The sequence below is a fragment of the Pseudophryne corroboree genome, chromosome 7 (genome assembly GCF_028390025.1).
Source record: "Pseudophryne corroboree isolate aPseCor3 chromosome 7, aPseCor3.hap2, whole genome shotgun sequence".
NCBI classification, from domain to species: Eukaryota; Metazoa; Chordata; class Amphibia; order Anura; family Myobatrachidae; genus Pseudophryne; species Pseudophryne corroboree.
This window is the reverse complement of record NC_086450.1, coordinates 194,908,279-194,932,779: the sequence shown is the minus strand read 5'-3', so window position 1 is coordinate 194,932,779 and position 24,501 is coordinate 194,908,279. Positions and strand designations below refer to the sequence as shown.

The window sequence follows — 24,501 nt, the reverse complement described above, 5'->3', positions numbered from 1 at the left end:
ATGATTCCCCAACCTTGTCCTTATTCCTTGACTCCTTAACCCTTTTCTTCTAAAGATGTTCTGTAGCAGCTGATTCCCCAATCCTGCCCTTCCAATGATGTTCTGCAGTACCTGAGCCTCCTTCCCCTGTTACCGATTCCCTAACCCTGTCATTTCTAGGGATGTTTTGCAGCAGATGATTTCCCAACTCTGTCCTTCAGCTGCGGCTCCATCCACTGTTCCTCACGGCCACATACGGCCAGTGAGTGACCCCGGGGGTCTCAGGCATGAACTCCTCTCGCACCCAAGCAGCAGCAATAACACTCTGCCAGCTTGCGCTGCTGAGTGAGCGGCCCCCAGCGGGAGCGGGAGGAATCGCCGCTTTAATGGGGTCCCTTGAAACCGCCGCTGGGTTCCATGTTTGTACCCGAGCTGTGAGCAGAGAACTCCATGTTGTAACAAAGTTTCCAGCAATCTCCCCTTTTTATTTTTTTTTATTTTATTTTTCTCCCTCCCCCGTTCTCTGTCTGTCCCCCCCATGCCCCCCGCCCTGTCCCCTTTCCGCCCTGTATTCTTCATCTCTACATCCAACCCCAAGCCCAGAGGGAGAAAGAAGTCACAGAACTCCTGGAGGATCTAGGTCCGGAGAGGTGTGATGGACAATCCGTCCATATTCACCCAGGTCAGCCGAGAAGATGTGAACTCCCCCCTGCAAGAGAAAGGTGAGCCCCGGGACCCAGGTGCTGGGGGAGATGGGGGGCTGCAGAGTGCTGGCATCATATACATTATAGTAGGGATCATGTTGTGTTGATTTCCTGCTGCTGGCGACAGGGTATCTGCAAGTGAGGGTGTGCACCCCTTGATTGCCCCAATATTTCAGTGCAGGGTTATGCATTACCAACCCCTGTATCAGGCATACCTGTACCCCTGCTTCTATAGCGGGTATTTCATTAAGAATGATATAAAGGGGGTTTGACAGATAGGGGGCGGGGCAGTATAGATGTCACATAACGTGGACCCCCTGGTAGCTTAGGCTGGCACCCAGTGATCTGGGCATAGCAGCCTCTGGATTTGCCTAGGATGATGGGTATGGCTATTATTTGGGTAACAGCAATAGATCATAAAGATTGCACCTTTTATTGAAAAACTGGCAAATTGTTCCATCTCAGACCATTTATAACCTGACGATTTTCATTTACTGTTAACCCTCTCCGCTCCATGAGATTTGACCTCCTGGCATAATCCAGGTTAACCTGTGCCAGTATCCAGGTCCGGATTATGGGGGCACCAGGGCAACTCATTTGTGCATGCCCCTTAATAATAATAATAATAATAATAATAATAATATTGTCAAAATGTTATACTGGCATTGCTATTAAGAACTATAATGTGGAAATATTCCCAGTGCAGCAAATGTGTTGAACACACTGTAGTGCCCCCAGGTCATATTATACCACAGTGTCCCTCAATCTGGTGATGTTTGGGGGCCCCTGGGTGGCCTTTCTGGCTCCACATCATTAATTGAGCATTACCTGTATTTGTTAATAATCCAGGGTGTTAATGTTCATAAATGCTTTCCATAAACCTGTTTAAACACCACAAACAAAAAGTGAAAGGAATTGTTGGCATGTGAGACAGCAGCAGCATCAACTAACTTAATAAAATGAGCAAATGACCCTATTAGGCGCCCTACGCAAGAACTGGAGAGACACTACTGACTTGTCCATTATTTTATTTCCATTGTTATTTATACTATACACAAAGACACAACATGATTTTTGTTTAGTCATTTTTTGTGTTTTAAAAATTGATGGAATCAGGTCTATGGGTTAGATTCAGACCTGATTGCTGTTGTGCGAATTCGCACGGCGGTCAGTTATCGATCGACTGTGCATGCGTACGGATCGTAGTGCGCATGCGCGAGGCTAAACTGTGAAAAAATACTGCATCTTTTTTGATCGCTAGGCGTACGCAAGGTGATTGACAAGACGTCAGCGTTTGGGGGTGATAACTGGACGTTTTCTGGGAGTGTCAGAAAAAACGCAAGTGTTCCCAAGCATTTTCAGGGTGGGTGTGTGACGTCAGCTCCGGCCCGATCAGCCTGTTTCTATCTCACTGTAGGAGTAGGTCCTGGGCTACGCACAGACTGGAAAAAACATTAGATGGTGACTGAGTTGTGAACGTATTTGCAGCTGACCGGCGTTTGCAAAGCTTTTCGCATGGCGTACGCAGACTTGCACGGTGCGGTATTCACTCTGTCTTGGCGGCAACTATCTGGTTGCAAACCTCTGCAAATTCGCTGAGGAGTGATCAGGTCTGAATTAGGGGCTATATTCTTAGGTGTTCAGTTTCCAAGTAATAGGCTCTTTTGTGCAGAGCCGGCCCTAACCAATATGATGCCCTAGGCAAGATTTTGGCTGGTGCCCCGTAGCACCACCGCTGGTTCTGCCTCTGACCTTGCACCTCTTTCCCAGCACCATCACCCCTCACCCATAGCAGTCCTTGTACCCCCTATATTTTAAATAGGAACAGTTCGCACATTTGACGCACAGCCCAAAAAGGGGCATCTTCTTGCTGGGAAGGGGCATGGCCACACAATAGTAACCCCAATTCCAATTACGCTACACAGTACTGCAACTTTATTCACATTTTATCTTGCGATAGTGTCCATAATTCATATTACATCCCACAGTAGTATCACTTTACCTTATAAATGTTACTCCTCACAGTAGAGCCCCTTATTCACATCACATCACACTGAATTGCTCCTTATTCACATTACACCACACCTTATTGCTCTTTATTCACATTAGACGACACAGTAGTGCCCTTTCTATATGCAACGCCACATAGTAGAGCACCTTATACCCATAATGCCACACATTAGTAATGTCCTTATACACATAATGACACACATAGTGCCCCCTACATATTTGCTGCACATTATTAATGCATTTTTACATGACACACATAATGCTCCTTACACATATTCTGAACATTACTGCACAACCAACCCACTCACATGCACACAGCACTCACACTTCCACTAACACTGTGACCTCTGCCTCTGCTTGGATACAGATGTGTCCTCACAAATCTTACATCAATGCTAACGTCGGGCACCTTTTTTTGAATGAAAATGCATCTTATTTGCATTGCTATGTGGCTAGGATGCACAAGCAGCTTCTGCTGATTAAACTAATATGCAGCATGCCTATATACTGTGTGAGACTGTGGCTGTATCTGCATATGAAATGCTACATACAGAATATAGGCATGCCGCATATCATTTTAATCAGCAGAAGCTGCTGATGCCCCTAGGCATATCAAATGCCCTAGGCAATTGCCTAGTTTGCCTATGCCTATGGCCGGCTCTGCTTTTGTGTTAATATATTTTACTGTACCTCCACACTGACCGAGGATTGGAGACATTAAATTCCCTTTTTAGTTCAGCTAAACGGAAAGTCAAATACATTTCTTTAAATAAATCTCTTTTATTCCAGTGGCTGAAGAAGGGGGTTTGGCATTGGGGGTCATTCCGAGTTGTTCGCTCGCTGCCATTTTTAGCAGAATTGCGATCAGGCTAAAAACCGGCAATTCTGCGCATGCGTATGGGCTGCAGGGCGCACGTGCTAAGTACTTTCACACAAAACGATGCAATTTTACACAGGGCTGTGCGACGCTTTTCAGTCGCTCTGCTGATCGGTGAGTGATTGACAGGAAGTGGGTGTTTCTGGGTGGTAACTGAGCGTTTTCCAGGAGTGTGCTAAAAAACGCAGGCGTGCCAGACGAAAACGCAGGAGTGGCTGGGGAAACGGGGGAGGCGTGTTTGTGATGTCAACCCAGGAACCAAACAGTCTGCAGTGATCGCAATCTAGGAGTAGGTCTGGAGCTACTCAGAAACTGCAGGGAAATATTTAATAGCAGAACTGCTAACCTTTCGTTAGCAATTCTGCTAAGCTAAGATACACTCCCTGAGGGCGGCGGCCTAGCGTTTGCAATGCTGGTAAAAGCAGCTAGCGAGCAATCAACTCGGAATGAGGGCCATTGTGCATTGTAATACCTGCAGTGGAGAGCACCCTCTCTCAATTTGTACAAAATATCTTAAAATATTGGGGGTCATTCCGAGTTGTTCGCTTGCAAGTGAATTTTAGCAGATTTGCTCATGCTAAGCCGCCGCCTACTGGGAGTGAATCTTAGCATCTTAAAATTGCGAACGATGTATTCGCAATATTGCGATTACACACCTCGTAGCAGTTTCTGAGTTGCTTCAGACTTACTCGGCATCTGCGATCATTTCACTGCTTGTCGTTCCTGGTTTGACGTCACAAACACTCCCAGCGTTCGCCCAGACACTCCTCCGTTTCTCCAGCCACTCCTGCGTTTTTTCCGGAAACGGTAGCGTTTTTTCCCACACGCCCATAAAACGCCCTGTTTCCGCCCAGTAACACCCATTTCCTGTCAATCACATTACGATCGCCAGACCGATGAAAAAGCCGTGAGTAAAATTCCTAAGTGCATAGCAAATTTACTTGGCGCAGTCGCAGTGCGGACATTGCGCATGCGCATTAAGCGAAAAAATCGCTGCGATGCGAAGATTTTTACCGAGCGAACAACTCGGAATGACCCCCTTTGACAATTTATTTGTTAGTGGTACAAGCGGGCATTGCCAGACTTCTCTAAATGCCGTAGGGTTACCATCTTTTTATTTTATACAACTGTTAAAACAGCTTTTTACAGAAAAAAACATTCAGAATTTGTTCACTGTGTGTCACTAGTAATCATTAAAAAAATGCCCTTTTACCAGCTACCTGCTACAGCACATTATACAGGTTTACATATAATACTTGTTTTTCAAAAGCATCTAATCAGTCCAAAACATTTCTTTCGGTTACACAGTGCATGATGAAATATTTTTGTGAATGTCTGTCCCACTGTTACAATCACTAACTTTTAATGATAAATGCAAACAAATATCAATGTACACTGGGGGTCATTCAGAGTTGTTTGCTAGCAGATTCCGGTCGTAGCGCAGCGATCAGGCAAAAAAAAAACGGCACTTATGCACGCGCATATGCGGCGCAATGCGCACGCGCTTCGTACTATTACAACAAACTATGTAGTTTCACACAAGGTCTAGCGAAGCTTTTCAGTCGCACTGCTGGCCGCAGATTGATTGACAGGAAGTGGGCGTTCCTGGGTGTCAAATGACCGTTTTCAGGGAGTGAGCGGAAAAACGCAAGCGTGCCAGATAAAAACAGGCGTGGCTGGGGAAACGTAGGCGTGGCTGGCCGAACGCAGGGCGTGTTCGTGACGTCAAAACAGGAACTGAATAGTCTGAAGTGATAACAAGCGCTGAGTAGGTCTGGAGCTACTCTGACACTGCACAAAATTATTTTGTAGCCGCTCTGCGATCCTTTCGTTCGCACTTCTGCTAAGCTAAAATACACTCCCAGAGGGCGGTGGCTTAGCGTTTGCACGGCTGCTAAAAGCAGCTAGCGAGTGAACAACTCGGAATGACCACCACTGTCTTAACTTAATTTTCCTGTTGTATACTACACTTACAATATAGGGAAATGCTGTAGCAAAATACTTCCATTTTCATAGTTTTACCTTTACTCTCAGGGTTCAGTAATATATGTAAATATCGACCAGCAAAGAAACATTTTATTTGTATTGGTGAAGGCTATATCCTGTGTAATATACCCTTATATTTCCTTATATTTGGTGAGCAGTTATTTTCAGTAATGTCAGATGTCATTTATACTAATGAGCAGTGTTGTCACGTGTCACATGACTCAGTGTGACAGTAGGACAGCCAGTGAAAGTAAAACTTACCTGGATAGGATAAACCCTCACCCCTGCTGTTATGGGACCCATACATCAGGCAACTATTGGGGCAATTCCCCATTCTGCTAATTCCTGGATCAGGGGGATTGGGGAGATCCAACATGTTGGAAATTTTCGATTTGCCGATTGTGACCAAAAAGTGATAGGGATCGGAGAGTCAGGGATTTTTAACATGTTGGCCAATTCCCTGACGCATCACTGATCATCGATGTATGCTGATTGGCATTTTTTATCACCAATGGGTATCAGCAGAACGGGGAATCGTGGCTCAGATGTATTGACCACTGTACATTATAAGAATTCATGTCGTACAGTAAATTAAATTGAAGATATTTGAAGCCCCTTGAGTTGCGTCACCTGTATAAAAGCAGGCGGGCATGGGTCTCCTGAGTTAATTCATATGTTTTACTGCAGGGATTACATTATTCTCCTTACTTAGTGTTCTCTGCATTGTTATCTAATATATTAAAGTTTGGGTAAATGCCTGGGCAGGATATAGCTAGTATCTTTAGTGCAGTATATAAACTGGCCACAAACTTATCTCTGGAAAGATGCATCACTGTTCTCTGTAACTGTCAGCAACTGTTCAGAAGTAATCTCTCAGTGAGAATGTTGAGATATGTGATTTACAAAGCTGGGTACATACTGATAAAATTGTCAGGCCATTCTTTCGATGTTGACCTATTCATGCAATGTCACAAGAGCGTATATGCACCTTTTGATTATGTTTTATCAGTGTGTATGCGCGTATCGGCAATATGGTCAAGACTTCTGAACGGGGAGTAAAGTTGATCGTAAGATTGCATCAAAAGTGTGATTGCATAGGTGTGTGCCCATTTTAAGAACATTTTCCAGGTATCCTGCCCCCAGGGTGGTCAGAGAGCAGGTGTTGCATTATTAAGGTATGGATTTAATAATATCTTTCCTGTGATAATCCCATTAGTCTGGTAGTATTGCTAGGCACGTGCCCAGAGGCTGGCACACACAGCAGGTAAGGAGGGTGCTGATAGCAGCTGACTCGTTATCAGATCTGTGAGCTTGTTTACAGTATATTCTGGATGACACTATGATTGTGTAGGGTGGCAGTGTTATCTGTATAATACTGCATAAAGTGAGGTATATTGCATAAAGTATATAATACATTGTGAAATTATCTTAGGGTTATTTTTTGCCTGGTTTGCAGAAGCATTTAAAAACCTCTAACTTGTAAACACATAGCTGGTGGCAGGGTCCTGAATACACTCACATATCTCTCATAGTTGCACAATAAACATTAAAGACTTACGGGCCTATTTCTAAGATTGCTATATATAATGCAAACTGTTTAACAAGGGGGTATCGCAGCAGATTTCACAGATGTCTGCAGCAGTCCCTCTCGTTGATTGCAAAAGCAGTGCCCATGTCTTTCTGTGGGGACTGTGAAAGGTCCTATTTGTTTAGCTCTGAGAAAAGGTCAGCTTGGCCCTGACCGTTAATGACATCTTTAGATAACATTGACCATTATAGCCTATAGGCTAAATTTACCCAAATTATCCCTCTGAGATCAAATGATCCAAAAGGATCCCTTTCTGGTAACCTACGTTTGCAGTGCATGCCCTAATGGGCGCACAAGCGCATTAAGCAAGCTGGGTCTGACCTGGGAGTAAAGTGATAGTGAAATCTATCACTTTACTTATTGAGCTTCGCCAAGACGGGCTCATGCCACTGGCCTGCCAAGAGAACTTAATATATTGCCCTGATAAATCTTATTGCCCTTATGTGCGGGTACAGAAATAGTTTTTGGTACAATTTCAGTCACACTGCTCTCTGGGGAAAGCATAGTGTCATTTTCTAACCAGGGGTGTATCTAGAGAGGAGGGGACCCATGTGCAGTCTCTGGGTGTGGGTCCCCTCCTCTCCCGTCCCGTAGCTAGAATCAGCGCTGTTAGCGTTCTGCCTGAGCACTAGAGACTCTGGTACAGTGCCAGAGCCTACAGCGTATGCGCAAGACTCCGAAAAAATGGCCTGGCGGACAAAAAAACACAAAAGAGATGTTTATGTAGATTTTTCTTTATTGAATTGACTTCTTCAATAGATATTTATACATATATTACTACTTTATTAATGCCGTGTTATTATGATTCATGATGTGACTCTGTCAGATGTAATCTTGAGACCTCTGCGTAGGTCACCTTTTCATTTTTGTATACCATCTCGCCAATAAAATTATCTTATAAAAATAAATAAAACTGCAGTAGCTATAGGCTCAGCGTCCTCCATCTGGATCAGTCGGCCACTAATGTGTTACGTGCTGACGGTACAGTAGTTCCTCTAATCACAACACAGGGCAATGTTCTGCTACCACTCGAAAATGAGCCCTAACGATGACTGATGAAGCTCACATATGGTTAGACCAAGAAGGTCTGCAGTAAACTGGATTTCCTATAGTTACTGTATATAACGATGATTCCCAGCATATTTACTATAGTAAGTTGGAATTCAACAGGAACATGAATGCCAACAGATTACTTTAAGTAACCCCTCAAGTACACCTTCATAAAACCTCACTAATGTATTTACTGACAAAATAATGATTATTCTGTTTTTAGAACCAATATCTGACCTTACAGTATGTTACAGTATATGCTATTTCTCCTCCCTCCAAATCACAGAGCTCATCTTTCTGTTTATGCTACTAATTCTGGGTACACACTAGCCGATCAGACCGGCGTATCGTGCACATCTGTGGTGTGTACGTACTACCGCACACTTCCACCTGCCAATATTGGGGTCGTCCCATTGGCTGTGCTGCATGACCAATGGGACGACCTGGCGGCCAACATCATGCTGCTGAATGCAGCCATGAACAATATAGCGCGCAATCATGCGCTATATCTTTCAGTGTGTACGGCTGACCGACATCTTGTCTCGTTGGTAATGCTTTTGGCCACAATCCCCAGATCATCTAGTGTGTACCTAGTTTAAGAGGCTTCTGAATCAGTCTCCTCCCTCTGATCAGTAAGATTCATAGAGAATATGCCAGATTAATTGTATTTCATCCAAACATTATTTCCAGAGCTTTATTATCAAAACACTTAACAAAATATGACATACATGCTATCATTTGCAAAAATAAAAATGATCACTTGTTACGAATGATAATTGCTGCTTCAGCCATTCAGCTCCTGTCTTTTTTCAAACTCATGACAGGAGCTGATTGGTTGGAGCACCATTTATTATTCGTTTGTACCGAGTGATAACAAGAATATCACTGGTTGTTAAATCTTCCCCAAAGTATTTCTAGGACCGTAGAAACCATTGTTTTTATACATCTTATATTCTGTCATAAAATGTGAATTGCTGGTGACTGGTGCGCTTTAATCCTGGAATAGGTATTATTAATATCCTGACCCAAGGGTTATGGAATAATAAGTATTTTGGCGCAGTGTCTGATGATGTCATGTATATATGGTCGGCAGGCCAATATTAGTGCTGTATCCAGGAGCATGTATTGGTGGGGCGGACGTGTACAGTGCTGCTGCCCACGCAGGGAGGTGTGAGGCGCACACGGGAGGCCCGTTTCCCCTGCTCTGTGGATCCTGTAACTGTTTGTGCACTATGTCAACTGCACTGAAAGTTCCCAAATGCTGCATTGCCAAGTTTTCAGCATCTTGTGGGTGTATGTCCAGTGATAGCAGATTGTTATAGCTGTGATCTGTTTCTGCAGCAAACTGAAAATAAAACTGCATTATAAAATATTAATATGAAAGTGCCTCAGGGATGAAACCAGTTCCTAGTGAATTGTTAGGCTGCATCCCTATAAACATCAGCTCAGCCCACAAGATGCCTGTATTCTGTGTTTGTAGGTGACTGATACAAAGTATTAGATAAAGATTTTTTGTAATTTGTTTTGTATGTGGATGAGAATCATTACTCTAGGCCAAATTACAAAGATTTTTTTTTATTATTAGAGAATCTGAAAATTCCAATTATATATACATACAAATGTCTGAGACGTCCAGCAGAGACTGAGCTCAGAACACTTAAAGGAGTGGTGTATGTGATATTGTGGGAGGCAGATTATGTGAGGATAGAGCAACGTGACAGGGGCAGTGTCATGATGCAAGGAAAGGAATGGAGGCGGCAAAAAGTCAGAGACTAATACCCCTTTTACACCAAATTCCCAGGTCTGACCCAGGACTTGGAACACGGTTCCAAACCGGGTCAGACCTGGGACTCCCCCCTTTTATACCCTTTATACTGCAGTGCTGATCCGGGATACTCCCGGATCGGCACCGTTTACACTCCGGGTGCAGTGTCTTGCGAGCTGGCGCTTAGAGATGACGTCATCTCCAAGCGCCAGGAAACCCTGCAGAACGGTGTTCCTGAGTGTCACGCTGGGGGCAAAGCCAGCAATCTGGAAGCTGCTGTGCTGCCCCTAGCCTCCGGCGCTTCCAGGCACCAGACACGGTGCTGCTGTCTGCATAGAAAAGATGTGCCATGTCCCCAGCCTCAGCCGCTGCATGGCAACCAGCGCAGCGCTGTTGTCTGAATAGACAGCGTACGCCATGACATCCTACCTCCCGACCGCCCACCAGACACTGCGGTATGGGAGGTCTGCCATGCTGTAAATGGGTGTCGGGTCGAATGACCTGGCTTACCCATTTACACCACCTCCTACCCCGGGTCTTACCCGTGTACAACTCTGATGCAAAAGGTGGGTTGGATTCCCGGGAAAATGGACTCGGGGTTTAGGAGAATGACCCGTTTACACCGCCTGCAGTCCTGGGATTTTGCACACTCCCATGCAAAATCCCGGGATATTTCAGGCGGTATAAAAGGGGTATGAGTGAGTTATATAGGGGAAGGAGCAGGATCACCTGCAGCACAGAGTATATCATGATATGACTGATGTATTAGTGAGGACGGCTGCATATTACGGGCAGTGTCATGATGCAAAGAGAGAAATGGAAGCAGCAGAAAGTCATAGGTGGTATCCAGTTAGGCGCGGTGAAACATCAGTAGCAAAAAACAGGAGTTTTTCACGATTTTTACCAGTGTTTCACCTATATCTTTTTACAGGGTATCCAATTAGACCTCCAGTAAAAAAATACTTTTTCGCGCAAAAGCACACAAGTTCATCGCAACCTGTGTATTTTCGACACTGCAGCCCAGAAATGACAGAGCATATCAGGGATGTTGTTTCGCCTTCCTAAAAGGGTAGCACCCGGCGAAGCAATTACCCGCGGTCAATGACTGTGGGTAATTGGATACTGCCCATAGACTGAGTTATATAGCGAAAGGAGCAGGGTCACTTGCAACACAGAGTATATCAGTATATAAGTGATATGTTAGATTGGGTACACACCAGACAGACATGTCAGTGGATACGCACTTACTAATCATCTACTCGATGTGTCCGTCAGGACACCCAGCTGGGCAGGCATTTGAATTTGACGTCAGCCCCTGCAGCTAGTGTACAGGCAGTTGGCAGATATTTATACAATTTCAAAATTGGCGGCACTCACGGGCCAATCAATACGGATTTGAAAAATGACAGGAGCTGACTGACTGGTGCGTTATCACCTTGCACTTATCACTGCCTTATCACTTCCTCAGGCTTAATACATCTGCCCCAAAAACAGATGACTGAAGTATGCTTTATACTATCATCTACTATATCTACTATACTGTAAATAGATTTAAAAAAAGAAGAAGAAAAACCCTGTGGCTACTCCACTTTGAGTGTACAAGGTATGCACCTAAAAAGGAAATTAACCACTGTCTTTCATTGTACCATGGTGGTTTAAGGCAATAAACTTATAAACTGTTACATTTTTAGAACAATTGCTTTATAGTTGTTGTTAGTGACATTTGCATAGTAATAGTCCTTGTTGTCAGTAAAAACAACAGAGCGTTTTCTTTTAACAGCTGGAATCTCACAGTATGAAACATAAAAGTTTGGTTTGCCGATATGGTTTTTTTATAGTTTTGCATGTATTACAGCATTCTGTATAAAGCTTTTACATTCACAGAGAAATATGCATGCTTTAGTTATTGAGTCTCCATATCCAAAATTTTAAAATCTGAAATATTGTATATAAAATATTGTATAAAATTACCTTCAGGCTATAGGGGGAAGATCCCCGAGGGTGGGAGTAATTCAGTTATGCACGATAGCTGACATTATCGGTAGGGAGGCCAGTCCCGGGCCTCCCTACCGATAATCGGGATTGAAAAATGGTTAATCCCGGGATTCAGTAGATACCCGGGATTGGCTTTTCCCTATGTGTCCGCCCCGCACACATAACTCACATTCGGGGTCAGCGGCGGATCAGCGGGGGTCAGCGGCGGTCGGCTGACTGCGCAGCGTGACCTGTGACGTCACGTCACGCTGCGCAGGGGGAACTGCAAGGAAGGAGCCGGGCAGCGTCTGAGCATCCTGAGGACGCTCAATGCTGCCCAGCTTTGATTCCTCAATCCCCGGGATTGGAGCTTCCAATCCCAGGATTAAATCCTACCCATTTTTTGGCCTAAATCCCAGGATCCCGCCAATCCCGACCCCGGGATTGGCCACCCTAATTATCGGGGATTTAGTTTCACCTGCCTGGAGGCAGGAGAAACAAAATCCGCGCCAAGTGTCGTTTTTTGTACCAGCGATTGCGAATACCCAGGGATCCAGGATAAGTTCCTAAATCCCTGTGTTTTCGCATGATACCAAATACTTTTTACCCCCAAATAAACAGGCTTTAACTAAATTGCCTAGACAAACATTGGGCAAAATTTTGCGAAAAATCCAATTTTTATTTTAGGTACAATTTACTGCAGTCAACTGAACTGAACTATAAGGTATAAGTCCCAGCCCCAAGATATGCCATTATGGCATGCAAATATTCCAAAATACGGAAAAATCCAATATACTTCTGGTCCCAAGCATTTTGGATATGGAAGACTGTATTGCTTTCTAACTTTCTACAGTCACTAAATAACCTGGCTGTATAAGTGAGGATAGTGTGTGAGTGCTTGTAGATTGCTTGGTAACTGAATCCTAGGGTTATCTGATATCTCCTCTGCATTGCACTCACCGTTTGCCTAGAGGGGGGTACACACGGAGAGATCCGTGTTTAAAATCTAAGCAATCTGACCAGATTGCTTAGATTTTAAGCACGGATCTGCCGTGTGTATGCCCCCAAGCGATAGCGATGCGCGGCACCGAGCATTGCTATCGCCGGTGCTAGATTGGCCTGCATGCAGGCTCAATGTAGCGGGTCGCTCACTTCACCGCTGTGTAAAGTGATCGCCCCCCCGTCCGTCCCCCCCTTGCTCAGCACATTGCGCTGTGCTGAGCAGGGGGGGGGGGGGGGGGATGTTTGCTGAGTGGTCTGTGTTAAGATCGCTCAGCACACATCTCTCCCATCAGTATTCCCCTTAATACTTAATTAACTGTTTTAACACTTGTTTTTCAAAACCATCCATGAAAGGTATTAGGTCATATAACAAATCTGCTGTATATCTCATACCCCTTTTTCATCACCTTTCCTTGTATGTTTTGGTCTGTCAAATGGCTGATAAGACGATGGCTGGAGGATTTGCATCTCTTGTCTTATTCCTGTTTTTAAAGCAGGGCATTCTGGGAGCAAATGTTGGAGCAACAACTGTATTAAGGAAGAGTGACAGAGGATAAACATTGGGACGTCATGGAAACTAGAGTTATATTGGGCCTACTGGCCATGTTTAGGGTATTTTGCATGCAGGGACTGAACGATGCAGGAAACCTTCAGCATGACAGGGATTTTAGGGGTATGGGTCATTGGGTCGACAAGACTTAGATCGGCAGTCATTAGGTCGACCAGTATTGGTCGACATGCATTAGGTCGACATGGGAAAAGGTCGACATGAGTTTAAAAATTTTTTTTTGCTTGTTTTCTTCGTAAAGTAACGGGGAACCCCAATTAGTGCACCGTGTCCCCTCGCATTGCTCGCGAGCTTCGGGCAAGGTTTCTATTCCCAATCGTAGTCCACGTGGATCGTAAAGTATGAAAACGTTTAAAAAATGTATTTAAAAAAACTCTCATGTTGACCTTTTTCCATGTCGACCTAGTACATGTCGACCTAGAGAACATGTCGACTTAATGCATGTCGACCAATAGTGGTCGACCTAATGACTATCGACCAGTGGTGCAAGTAGAAAAAATGTCTTACGGGTACTGTGTACTGTTTGCGCGCGCAAAAAAATGGGTGTGGCCAAATGTGACATGGGGCGTGGCCAATGAAAATGGGGGCATGATACACATATGGGGGGAGGGGCAGATACACGTATGACCCCAATAGTGCCAGATACACGTTGCCCCACAGTGCCAGAAATACATTGCCCCACAGTGCCAGATACACAATACCCCACAGTGCCAGATGCACATTGCCCCACAGTGCCAGATGCACATTGCCCCACAGTGCCAGATACACAAATGTCCCCAGAGTGCCAGATACACAAATGTCCCCAGAGTGTCAGATACACATTGCCTCACAGTGCCAGACACACATTGCCCCACAGTGCCAGATGCACATTGCCCCACAGTGCCAGATACACATTGCCCCACAGTGCCAGATACACAAATGTCCCCAGAGTGCCAGATACACAAATGTCCCCAGAGTGTCAGATACACATTGCCTCACAGTGCCAGATACACATTGCCCCACAGTGTCAGATACAGAAATGCCCCCAGAGTGCCAGATACACATTGCCTCACAGTGTTAGATACACATTGCCCCACAGTGCCAGATACACATTACCCCACAGTGCCAGATACACATTGCCCCACAGCGCCAGATACACAAATGTCCCCAGAGTGCCAGATACACATTGCCTCACAGTGCCAGATACACATTGCCTCACAGTGCCAGATACACAAATGCCGCCAGAGTGCCAGATACACATTGCCCCACAGTGCCAGATACACAAATGTCCCCAGAGTGCCAGATACACATTGCCTCACAGTGCCAGATACACAAATGCCCCCAGAGTACCAGATACACATTGCCCCACAGTGCCAGATACAGAAATGCCCCCAGAGTGCCATACATTGCCTCACAGTGTCAGATACACATTGCCCCACAGTGCCAGATACACAAATGCCCCCACTGTGTCAGATATACATTGCCCCCCGTGCCAGATACAGAAATGCCCCTACAGTGCCAGATATGCCCCCAGTGCCAGATATCCCCCAGTGCCAGGTATATATGCCCCCCTGTGCCAGATATGCCCCCAGTGCCAGATATCCCCCAGTGCCAGGTTTACATGCCCCCCCAGTGCCAGATATCCCCCAGTGCCAGGTATACATGCCCCCCTGTGCCAGGTATATATGCCCTCCTGTGCCAGATATCCCCCAGTGCCAGGTATATATGCCCCCCCAGTGCCAGATATCCCCCAGTGCCAGGTATACATGCCCCCCTGTGCCAGATATCCCCCAGTGCCAGGTATATATGCCCCCCTGTGCCAGATATGCCCCCAGTGCCAGATATCCCCCAGTGCCAGGTATACATGCCCCCCAGTGCCAGATATCCCCCAGTGCCAGGTATAACATGCCCCCCCCAGTGCCAGATATCCCCCAGTGCCAGGTATACATGCCCCCCTGTGCCAAATATCCCCCAGTGCCAGGTATATATGCCCCCCTGTGCCAGATATGCCCCCAGTGCCAGATATCCCCCAGTGCCAGGTATACATGCCCCCCAGTGCCAGATATCCCCCAGTGCCAGGTATAACATGCCCCCCCCCAGTGCCAGATATCCCCCAGTGCCAGGTATACATGCCCCCCTGTGCCAAATATCCCCCAGTGCCAGGTATATATGCCCCCCTGTGCCAGATATGCCCCCAGTGCCAGATATCCCCCAGTGCCAGGTATACATGCCCCCTCAGTGCCAGATATCCCCCAGTGCCAGGTATAACATGCCCCCCAGTGCCAGATATCCCCCAGTGTCAGGTATACGTTTCCCTCCCCCCTCCTCCCCTGCTCACCGCTGCCGCTGCCGTCTTTCTGTGTGAGGGGAGGAGAGCGCAGCTTGCGCCTCTCCTTCCCCTCAGTCTCCGGCGGGTGTCTCAGTTTAATTCAGCGCCGATCCGTGAGCTAATCAGAGCTCGCGGTGCGAGCTCTGATTGGCTCACGGATCGGCGCTGAATTAACTGAGACACCCGCCGGAGACTGAGGGGAAGGAGAGGCGCAGGCTGCGCTCTCCTCCCCTCACATCAGCGGCGGGGACGGCGTGTGCGGCGTGGAGCAGCAGAGGGAGGGAAGAGGAGCGGCGGCCCGTCGGTGTGGGTACGGCGTACCCACAGCTAAATTCTTACGGGTACGCCGTACCCACCCGTACCCGCCCACTTGCACCACTGCTGTCGACCTTAGTCTTGTCGACCTAATGACCGTAAGCCGGATTTTAGATGTCCTCTTTATCTGTATTAGTTCCACATATTTCATTTAACTAATATTCATCCATGTTATACAAATCTAGTGTCAGAGTTTCCCATCCAAAAAAAACAGTGTTTAGTAAGAAATGAAGGTCCTGCAGGTATGGATATGAATAAAGAGGTTCTCAGGTCTGTGGTCACACAAAAGCAGACGGCCCAGGATTGTGTTTTCATGTCTGATAAGTATAAACGTTAACCTTTTACCAAACCATTGACTTAAGGGCTGGTTTAATCATTTACTGTTCTGGTATACTGATGCTAGTAACATAGATACAAATACAGGTATTTCCTAAGATTGGAAATTAATCTAATGGGCCCTACACACATGGCGAGGTGCCCGACGTCCAATACGGCTGACGGGCGACCTGGCGGCGTGGGGGAGGTGATGGGGGGGACTGAAGTTTCTTCATTCCCCCCGTCATCCGGCTCCATAGCAGTGCAATCTAATATGGAGGAGATTGTCCATATTGGCCTGCATGTTTAAACGAGCCGGCACCAGCAATGAACGAGCGCGGGGCCGCACATCATTCATCGTTGGGGCCTACACACTGAAAGATATGAACGAAATCGTTCATATCTTTCAGTGAAATCTTTAAGTGTGTAGGGCCCAGAACTTCCATAATATATCCTTCCAGTAACAACCGGATTAATACGGCAGCCATGTTCCTGGGAAGTAGTGTCTTTACCTAGACCAGGTACTTGACTGTCATACCCCTAAATATTATTTTTCCAACTGGAAACATAAATCTGTTAATGTATGGGAGTAAACGACAATCAGCCATTTGCTCCCAAATGGACAAATTTTACCAACTTGTCTTGTCTGAGCGTCCGTTTGCCAGTGTTTGTGAATGCTCAATTGTCAATTGCTCCCATACATTACCTGATTTTTGTTCCAACCAGCTAACTAATTAGGTGTCTGGCCAGCTGGAGTGTATGTTTGCGCTTTGCGAACATATGCAGACTGGGGCACAAATGCATATCTGGCTGAGAAACCTGTATTATTTGCATTTAGTCAAGGGCAAGTCCCCAGCACTAGAGAACCAGCTGTGATTGATGTTTGTAAATTTGTTGCTGATTCTGGTTGATGTTTCCTTCATTGCTCGACCATTTACCATGCAGTGTTAAGGCCCGTACACACTGGTCGATATATCGGCCGTTCTCCTGAACGGCTGATATATCGCGGGACCGTCGGCCAGTGTGTACGGCCGATACGTCTTTGAACTCCGTCGTTCACAGACGTATTGCGTCGGCCGCGCAGCACAGCCGACGGCCAATATATCTACCGATATATTGGCGCGTCGCTGTGTGTGTACCATACACATGCTGCGGCGGCCGGCGGTGATTGACAGCTGAACTGGGCGGGCGTGTGTACACGCCCGCCTAGTTCATGACGTCAGTCCACGACGGATCGGGCAGTGTGTATGCTGAACACACTGCCCGATCCGTCCATAGATATATCTGCAGATCAATTGATCTGCAGATATATCTATCAGTGTGTACCCACCTTTAGTCTCAGCCCGTACACATGCTGCGGCGGCCGGCGGTGATTGACAGCTGAACTGGGCGGGCATGTGTCCACGCCCGCCCAGTTCATGACATCAGTCCCCGACGGATCGGCCATTGTGTATGCTCAACACACTGTCCGATCCGTCCATAGATATATCTGCCGATCAATTGATCGGCAGATATATCTTCCAGTGTGTACTCACCTGCTCTTTCCCCTTTGTATACCTGTCATTGCAGCCGTCGGTAAGTGATCTGTCAGTTTCTCGGTGGCCTTTACCAGTTTCACGCAGCATTCGCAAACTATTATTTTCAAGTGGAATTTTAGCTTTAATTTTAGTGTACTTAGGGGCCCATACATCATAATTTACATAAAGAATGTGATAAACTACACATCACATCAATATCGCATTTTGTTGAAAAAAAATAGTTTCAAAAGGAAAGTGGTCAAAGTAGCTTTACAAAAACTGCTATATAGTGCACAATCATTTTTGAGATGTGACCTTTATCACATGAAGATATCGCACCACCCTGTAATTTCTTATTGTGCATGTGTTACGAATAAAAGAGCATTCGCAATCCAGCAAACAACACCAGAAACATATTATTATTATTACACATTTCCATTAATATAGGATTAGTGTTCTGACATTTTACATATATCTACTATTTATTGAGGATCCATTTACTTTACATGCGTAGAATAATTAAAAACTCAACTGTCCCAATTTTGGAGGGATAGTCCCATTTTTCAGACACTGTCCCACCATCCTACCCGCGGGCTGCACTGATGGTGGGGAATTGGGAGGCCTCCTGTCACCCTGTAAAGAGCAGCACAGCAGTGAATAGATGCTGTACACATGCCCCACAGTGATGAAAAATGGAAGGCGTTTTACAGGTGCACACATTTTCGACGCATGCCAGAGTCTGTTGGGAGGTATGCATTTGTAAATACTCAGGAGCCACTAGGATAATTTAGGGCTCATTTTTCACACGGGTTTATATATTGCTATATTGGTTTACTGGGCAAGTGGTATATTTTGTCAACTTAATGTCAGCATGGTTGCAAGCCGACATGCTTGGAGATGGCCGCGCAGAATGTCAGCATGTCACATGTCGATTCTGTGAACATGTTGGCATTCTGCAGATGCTGACATGTTCAATGTTGACATTTCAACAATGTCAACATAACTGTCAACATTGTGGTGTCCACATTATAAATGTCAACATTTTGACTACGGCTTCAGAGATTTGTTCAGCCCTGAACTAGTGACCTCACCTTGTGCCTCACTGCTGTCACTTGCTTCTAATAAACTGATAGGCTGCATACTAGTGTCCGTCCCACCCCCCTCCCAGTGCAGGGGCAATTAACTATATTTTTTTTTACCAGAGGCCATATATTGCTGACTGCACATAGGAAAGGGTTAAGCTGATAATGTTAGGCATTAACCAGTGTTGCAATGACATTCCTGGGAGGGGTGACATTGTTTTGAGTTTTCTGAGTGTTCTCGCACTGCTTTCAACTCTGTGACCTTAAAAACAATACTTATCTTGCTGTTTTCTTTTATCTGTACGCCCACTGTTACATTCCTTTTTAGATGCAAAATACAGAGTGACTCCTAAATCTTAAATCTGGAAAGGGACATGTTACCAGCTCCATATTCCTGCAGTTCCTAAATTAGTGGGGGCAATTCAAGTTTTTGCGATGGCAAAGAGTTGCTTGTGTATCCCCAGCAAATCACCCTGGCCCATGAGATGCATTCATTGTTTTTCTTATACACACAAAATCCAGGGTAAACCCTCACACGCTATTATTTCATGCGCCTGCACACAGTGGCAGATATTTACATACACATGCTTATACATAAATATTGCCACATAACTGTGTTTGTACAGAAGAAATAAACAAGCCAAAAGCATTTTCATTCGGAACCGTAAATCCTGGATTCTGGTTTTATTATGTTTTTTGTTATTATGTTCTTTTATTGGATTGGGTTCGGGATACCGGCAGCGAGGATGCCGACGCTCAGAATACGGACTGCCAAAATCCCTACAGGTGCCCGCAACTAAGCTAACCCTAACCCTCCCCTCGCAGCCTAACCCTCCACCCGCAGTCTAACTTTCCTCGGCATACTTACATTCGGGATACCGGCAACCAGGATGCCGATGGTCAAAATCCCGACAGGTGCCTGCAGCTAAACTGACCCTAAATCTACCCCTCCCTTCCTGCAAGCCTAACCCTAACCCCTCCCCCTGCAGCCTAACCCTGACCCTCCCTTCTTGCAGCCTAACCCTAAAATTTTGCAGCCTAACCCTCCTCCCCTCTGCAACCCTAACCCTCCCCCCACAGTCTAACCCTCCCTCCCGCAGCCTAACCCTCCCCTCATACTAACATTCTGTATTCCAGCATGACTGCCGGGATCCCGTATATCGAGATGCCAACTACATTCTCTTTTATTATGCTATTAGTTAAAATATAATATAATATTTACCTTCCAATACTTTTTATACTGGCGTAGCAAGACAAGGGATCTCGGACAAGGCAGGGTGTAGGTGCCACTTTCTATGAATGTACTGTACATAAGGACATGTGAAATATACATGCTGCATAGCTGCTCTGTAATTACTTTGTAGGCATCACTTACACACAATAAAAGCTGATCTACTGAAATTGCACTGCAGCCATATAATATATATATATATCACATGAGGTACGCTGCTGATCTGGTCATCTAGATCAGAGGAGTTGTTTTCTTTGTGGTTAGAGGGCCTGATTCAGATGTGGGCAGAGTGCTGTTCTGCACCGCTAAGTACCAATAGTCGCTATTTTGCTCATGCGCAGGTTCTGCACATGCACGAACAGGTCCTGCGACACAGAACGGTTGCAGACTGTCAGTGATTGACAATGTTCTGCCATTTGAAGGGCGGGGATGGGGTGGCGACGGCCTCCATTTCTCAATACAGAAGGCTTGACGCCGCTGTTGAGGGGAGGGACGAGGCCAGAATCTCCATCAGAGGACGGAGATTTCCTGGCCTCTTGGTAGCTCCTGCAGCTGGCTTGCTTGACCCCATAGGTCACGCAGCCGACCGATGTTTTTGGAGATGATCAGATGCTGCATCATAGGATGCGTTCAGATCAGTAATGACGCATCCTGCTGCATTAACATACAGTATTAGAACTATCATTGTTTCTATGTAAGCAGCAACTCCAACCACTTCTGAATTAGCCCCAGAGTTAGGAATTATCTAAAATTTGCTCTGCAGGTTCTTTATAAGGTAATTCAGCCCATGTTTTAGTTATGTCCTAGGCCCAAGAGTTATAATTTCTTATCGCTTCTATTCGTGTCGGTAAGAAACTCTGTACCGCCCGGATGTATTATGAATCACATCCAGGGACAGGGGCTCCAATAGGGTCTTCCCACAAAATTTGTTTCATAAATATGCTTCTAGCTTGAAAAAATATGTGTTTGTAATTGCATAGCCATGAGGTTTACTGCATTGGCAGTATTTGGTCACCTAGGATTTCTTTCCAGTTGCCCTTTTTTTAAGACTTTTTCAGGTGGTACAATTATAAAGAATATCGCCAGTAACCCTTTGTATAATGCTGCAAGTGAAAACACCTTGTTAGCAGGAGACTATAGTGACAAACACATTTTCTGTTTACAGGAACAGCTCCAAAAACTAGTGTGCCTTACACCATGGTGTATTATTATTATAGATAATCAGTAACAGACTTGATTTACAATATTGCTTGACATCTGCCTGCCAGCTTAAGTCACGTCCACATCTCCCCTATTTAATTAAATCTTGTTAACTACAGGAAGATTAAAATACGTTAATCCTCGCTGATCTCTAGGGAATACTCTTATCTCTTTCATGGCTGGGGCTAATGTATTGTCACATACAGGGCCAGTCAGTGTAGTCTGATCAGCTGATCTGAAGGCAGTGAGTGATTCTGAACCTAAATGACTCTATAAAATGCCTGAGTTATCCCCACTCTTGGCCTGTCAGCCAAGTCACATTTGACCATAAACGTACACATGTATGTAGCCGAGATGTAGTTAATATACCGGCTGTCGGGATCCTGGGTGTTCAGGATCCCAACGTTGCAATCCCGCCAGCCACTAAAATCCCGGTGGATGGAATACCGACCGCTCTCTGGTATTCTCACTCGGGTGGTGGGTCCACGCTAGAACCCGTGGCCCAAAGCGTGGTGAGCGCATTGAGTCTGCGAGGGGACTTGCTGCGTTCGCTGCCAGTATTGCGGCTGCCGGGATACCTCTGCTGGGATCCTGACAACAGGCATCCCGTCAGCTGGGATATCATACTGAACCCGTGTAGCAGATGGATTTTACACTCTCTGTGAGATTTGGTCAATTGACCATCAAAATTACAATGTTTAAGGACCTATAGGGAACATATGGTTGTATCGTCTAGGTGCAATCTCTGCTTCATCGCCAAGCTGTCAATGATAAAATTATATTATTTGAACATATTGGTGGTGTTGCATAGTTGGCTCATATAAGAATACTGGTTTTACACCCATATACATCTGAAGATGTATCCAGCTCCTCACCAGTATCATATGCACCACGTTTACATCAGGACTACTTACACCCAACCGGGTCATATTTATTTATTTATTTATTAACAGTTTCTTATATAGCGTAGCATATTCCGTTGCGCTTTACAACTGGACACAATGATAAGACAAAACAGGGTAATAACAAACAGTTATAGAGGCAGGAGGGCCCTGCTCGCAAGTCATATGCACAAGAAAAGTTTGTTTTGGCAGTTTCCATTTGGTTTGATATAAATAAAAGGCCCTCTATAACACAGCAGGTATATTCTTCCATCTTGTTTACAAATACGCTCACCGTCCACAGTCAGCCAATGAGCATCAGATTTCTAGAGTGGTGACCATCATCGTTATCACTGTGTGTTTGCACCAGCCTCAGGCACCCACAATTGATACGGCTACCGACTAGAATATATTCGTCTTGTGCATGTCTACCTTAGTTTACAATTATGTGAGAACGTCCCCACTGTACTTGCCATAGGAATTGGGCCAAAAAGCTGATTTCCAACTGTTCAGCCCGAGAATCTGGTAGCAGTGGGGCGCTGCACTGTGGCTGAGTATCAGTCCAAAACTAGTGGCACCCGGTTCCTATGTGAGGATTGCTGCACAATAACCATCAGACCCAACAAAAAATGATCTGACTGAAAATGTGTCTGGAATTCCAATCGTCTGTCTCTGATTCCTGCCGATAGATTATACATAAATGTTACCATTGTATACATTAGCATTTACATAAGCAATAATGTGCCTTCTAGGTTCCTCTAATTGTGCAGTGTGTATACTGAAAATCTTATGTTCACGGGATTTTTTTTTAGCTTCAAAATTTGGCATAAGTGTAAAATTTTTTTTTATCTGTAGTCATAATATTGCGTAATAATGTCTTCCTAACACTACAGCTCTGCAACACGAAGTGAGGCGTGGTCTAATAGATTATTAAAACCAAAACGATTAGCATGCAAGCAAAACTTTCTTTTTTTTTAGTTTACAGTGCCTATAATGCTCCCATATGTTGTAAAATCTTAGGGGCAATACTGTAGTTTTGTCTTCCTTGAGATTGTGTGTGTTGCAGTTTTGTCTAGCTGAAGGACAATTTTGTTGCTGGCATTGAAACACAGGGCCTAATTCAGTAAGGCCTGCAAAAGTGCTGAAATCACTATTTGATCGAAGGTGATCGCAGTCTAAGACCTGGAGGGGGGCATGAACGGGGCGTCGACGTCCACAAAATGCAGGGTCCATTTAAGGGGCGCGGTCTGCACAACACAGGATTGTCCGGACCATTGCTGGGATGAGCCGTGGCGGCTGCTTAACGTCACACGCAGTCTCTGCGACCCATAAAATGGCAGCCCTCCGACTGCCTAGGCTGTACAGCGATGTGCTCGCGTGAAAGCGGGGGTGGGGGTTGGAGAGCGTCTGTACCTTCTGGGCGGCCCCCCGCATGTTACAGAAGCGAGTTGTAGTTTTGCGATTTTTCGCACAACTATAACTCAAGCTGAATTAGACCCTCAGTGCAGAAGTAGTTAACCCCGAGAAGCAAGAAGAGGTCCATCTCTCAGCTCTCAGACACACTGTTGGATGCGATTGCAACAATAGTTTTCAAACAATTTTCTGTTTTTAATCTCTTTATTTAATATAGCAGCACATCAGATTTATACAAACCACAATATTTAATGAAGTTAAGAGGAGACATTGTGGGGAATTCAATTGAAGTTACCGTGGGCTAATTGATCCCCCCGAGGCTATCCAATTAGCCCTGAAGTCAGCCCAACACCGACACCTGCTGAGGTCGTGAAAAAAATAGGTTCCCTGTTTTCGCAATTGCGGCAGTGAAAACACATAGCTCTGTTAACTTATCATGGATCCTGTGTGTTTTCGCTCAAAAAATGAACTATTTTCTGTAAAATTGCCTCTAATTGGATTGCCCCAATAAAAACAAATTGCAGTAAAGTCCCGTTTTCACCATCTGAAAATTTCCCCCATGTTAAAGTGTTAAATAATCAATATGTATAAAAATACCAAATTTCTTAAAGGAAAACTGTAATCTTTCAATAAAATTATTCTTTTATTTACAAAATGTATCTATAAACTATTATATATATAGTGCAAACATTTCGCAGTAGAAGAGAATATTGAGTGGTGAAATTGGGACTGAAGT

The 24,501-nt window shown here is 45.2% G+C and overlaps 1 protein-coding gene across 1 annotated transcript in view; it reads left to right on the top strand.

Moving 5' to 3' along the window:
• Positions 1-373: 373 nt before the first annotated feature.
• CTDSP1 (CTD small phosphatase 1) overlaps positions 374-24,501 on the top strand; it is a 47,031-nt gene continuing 22,903 nt past the window's right edge. Inside the window, exon 1 of the mRNA XM_063933917.1 lies at positions 374-701. Coding sequence (XP_063789987.1) covers positions 635-701 — 67 coding nt within the window. The 5' untranslated portion in view covers positions 374-634. The remainder of the gene's footprint in view (positions 702-24,501) is intronic.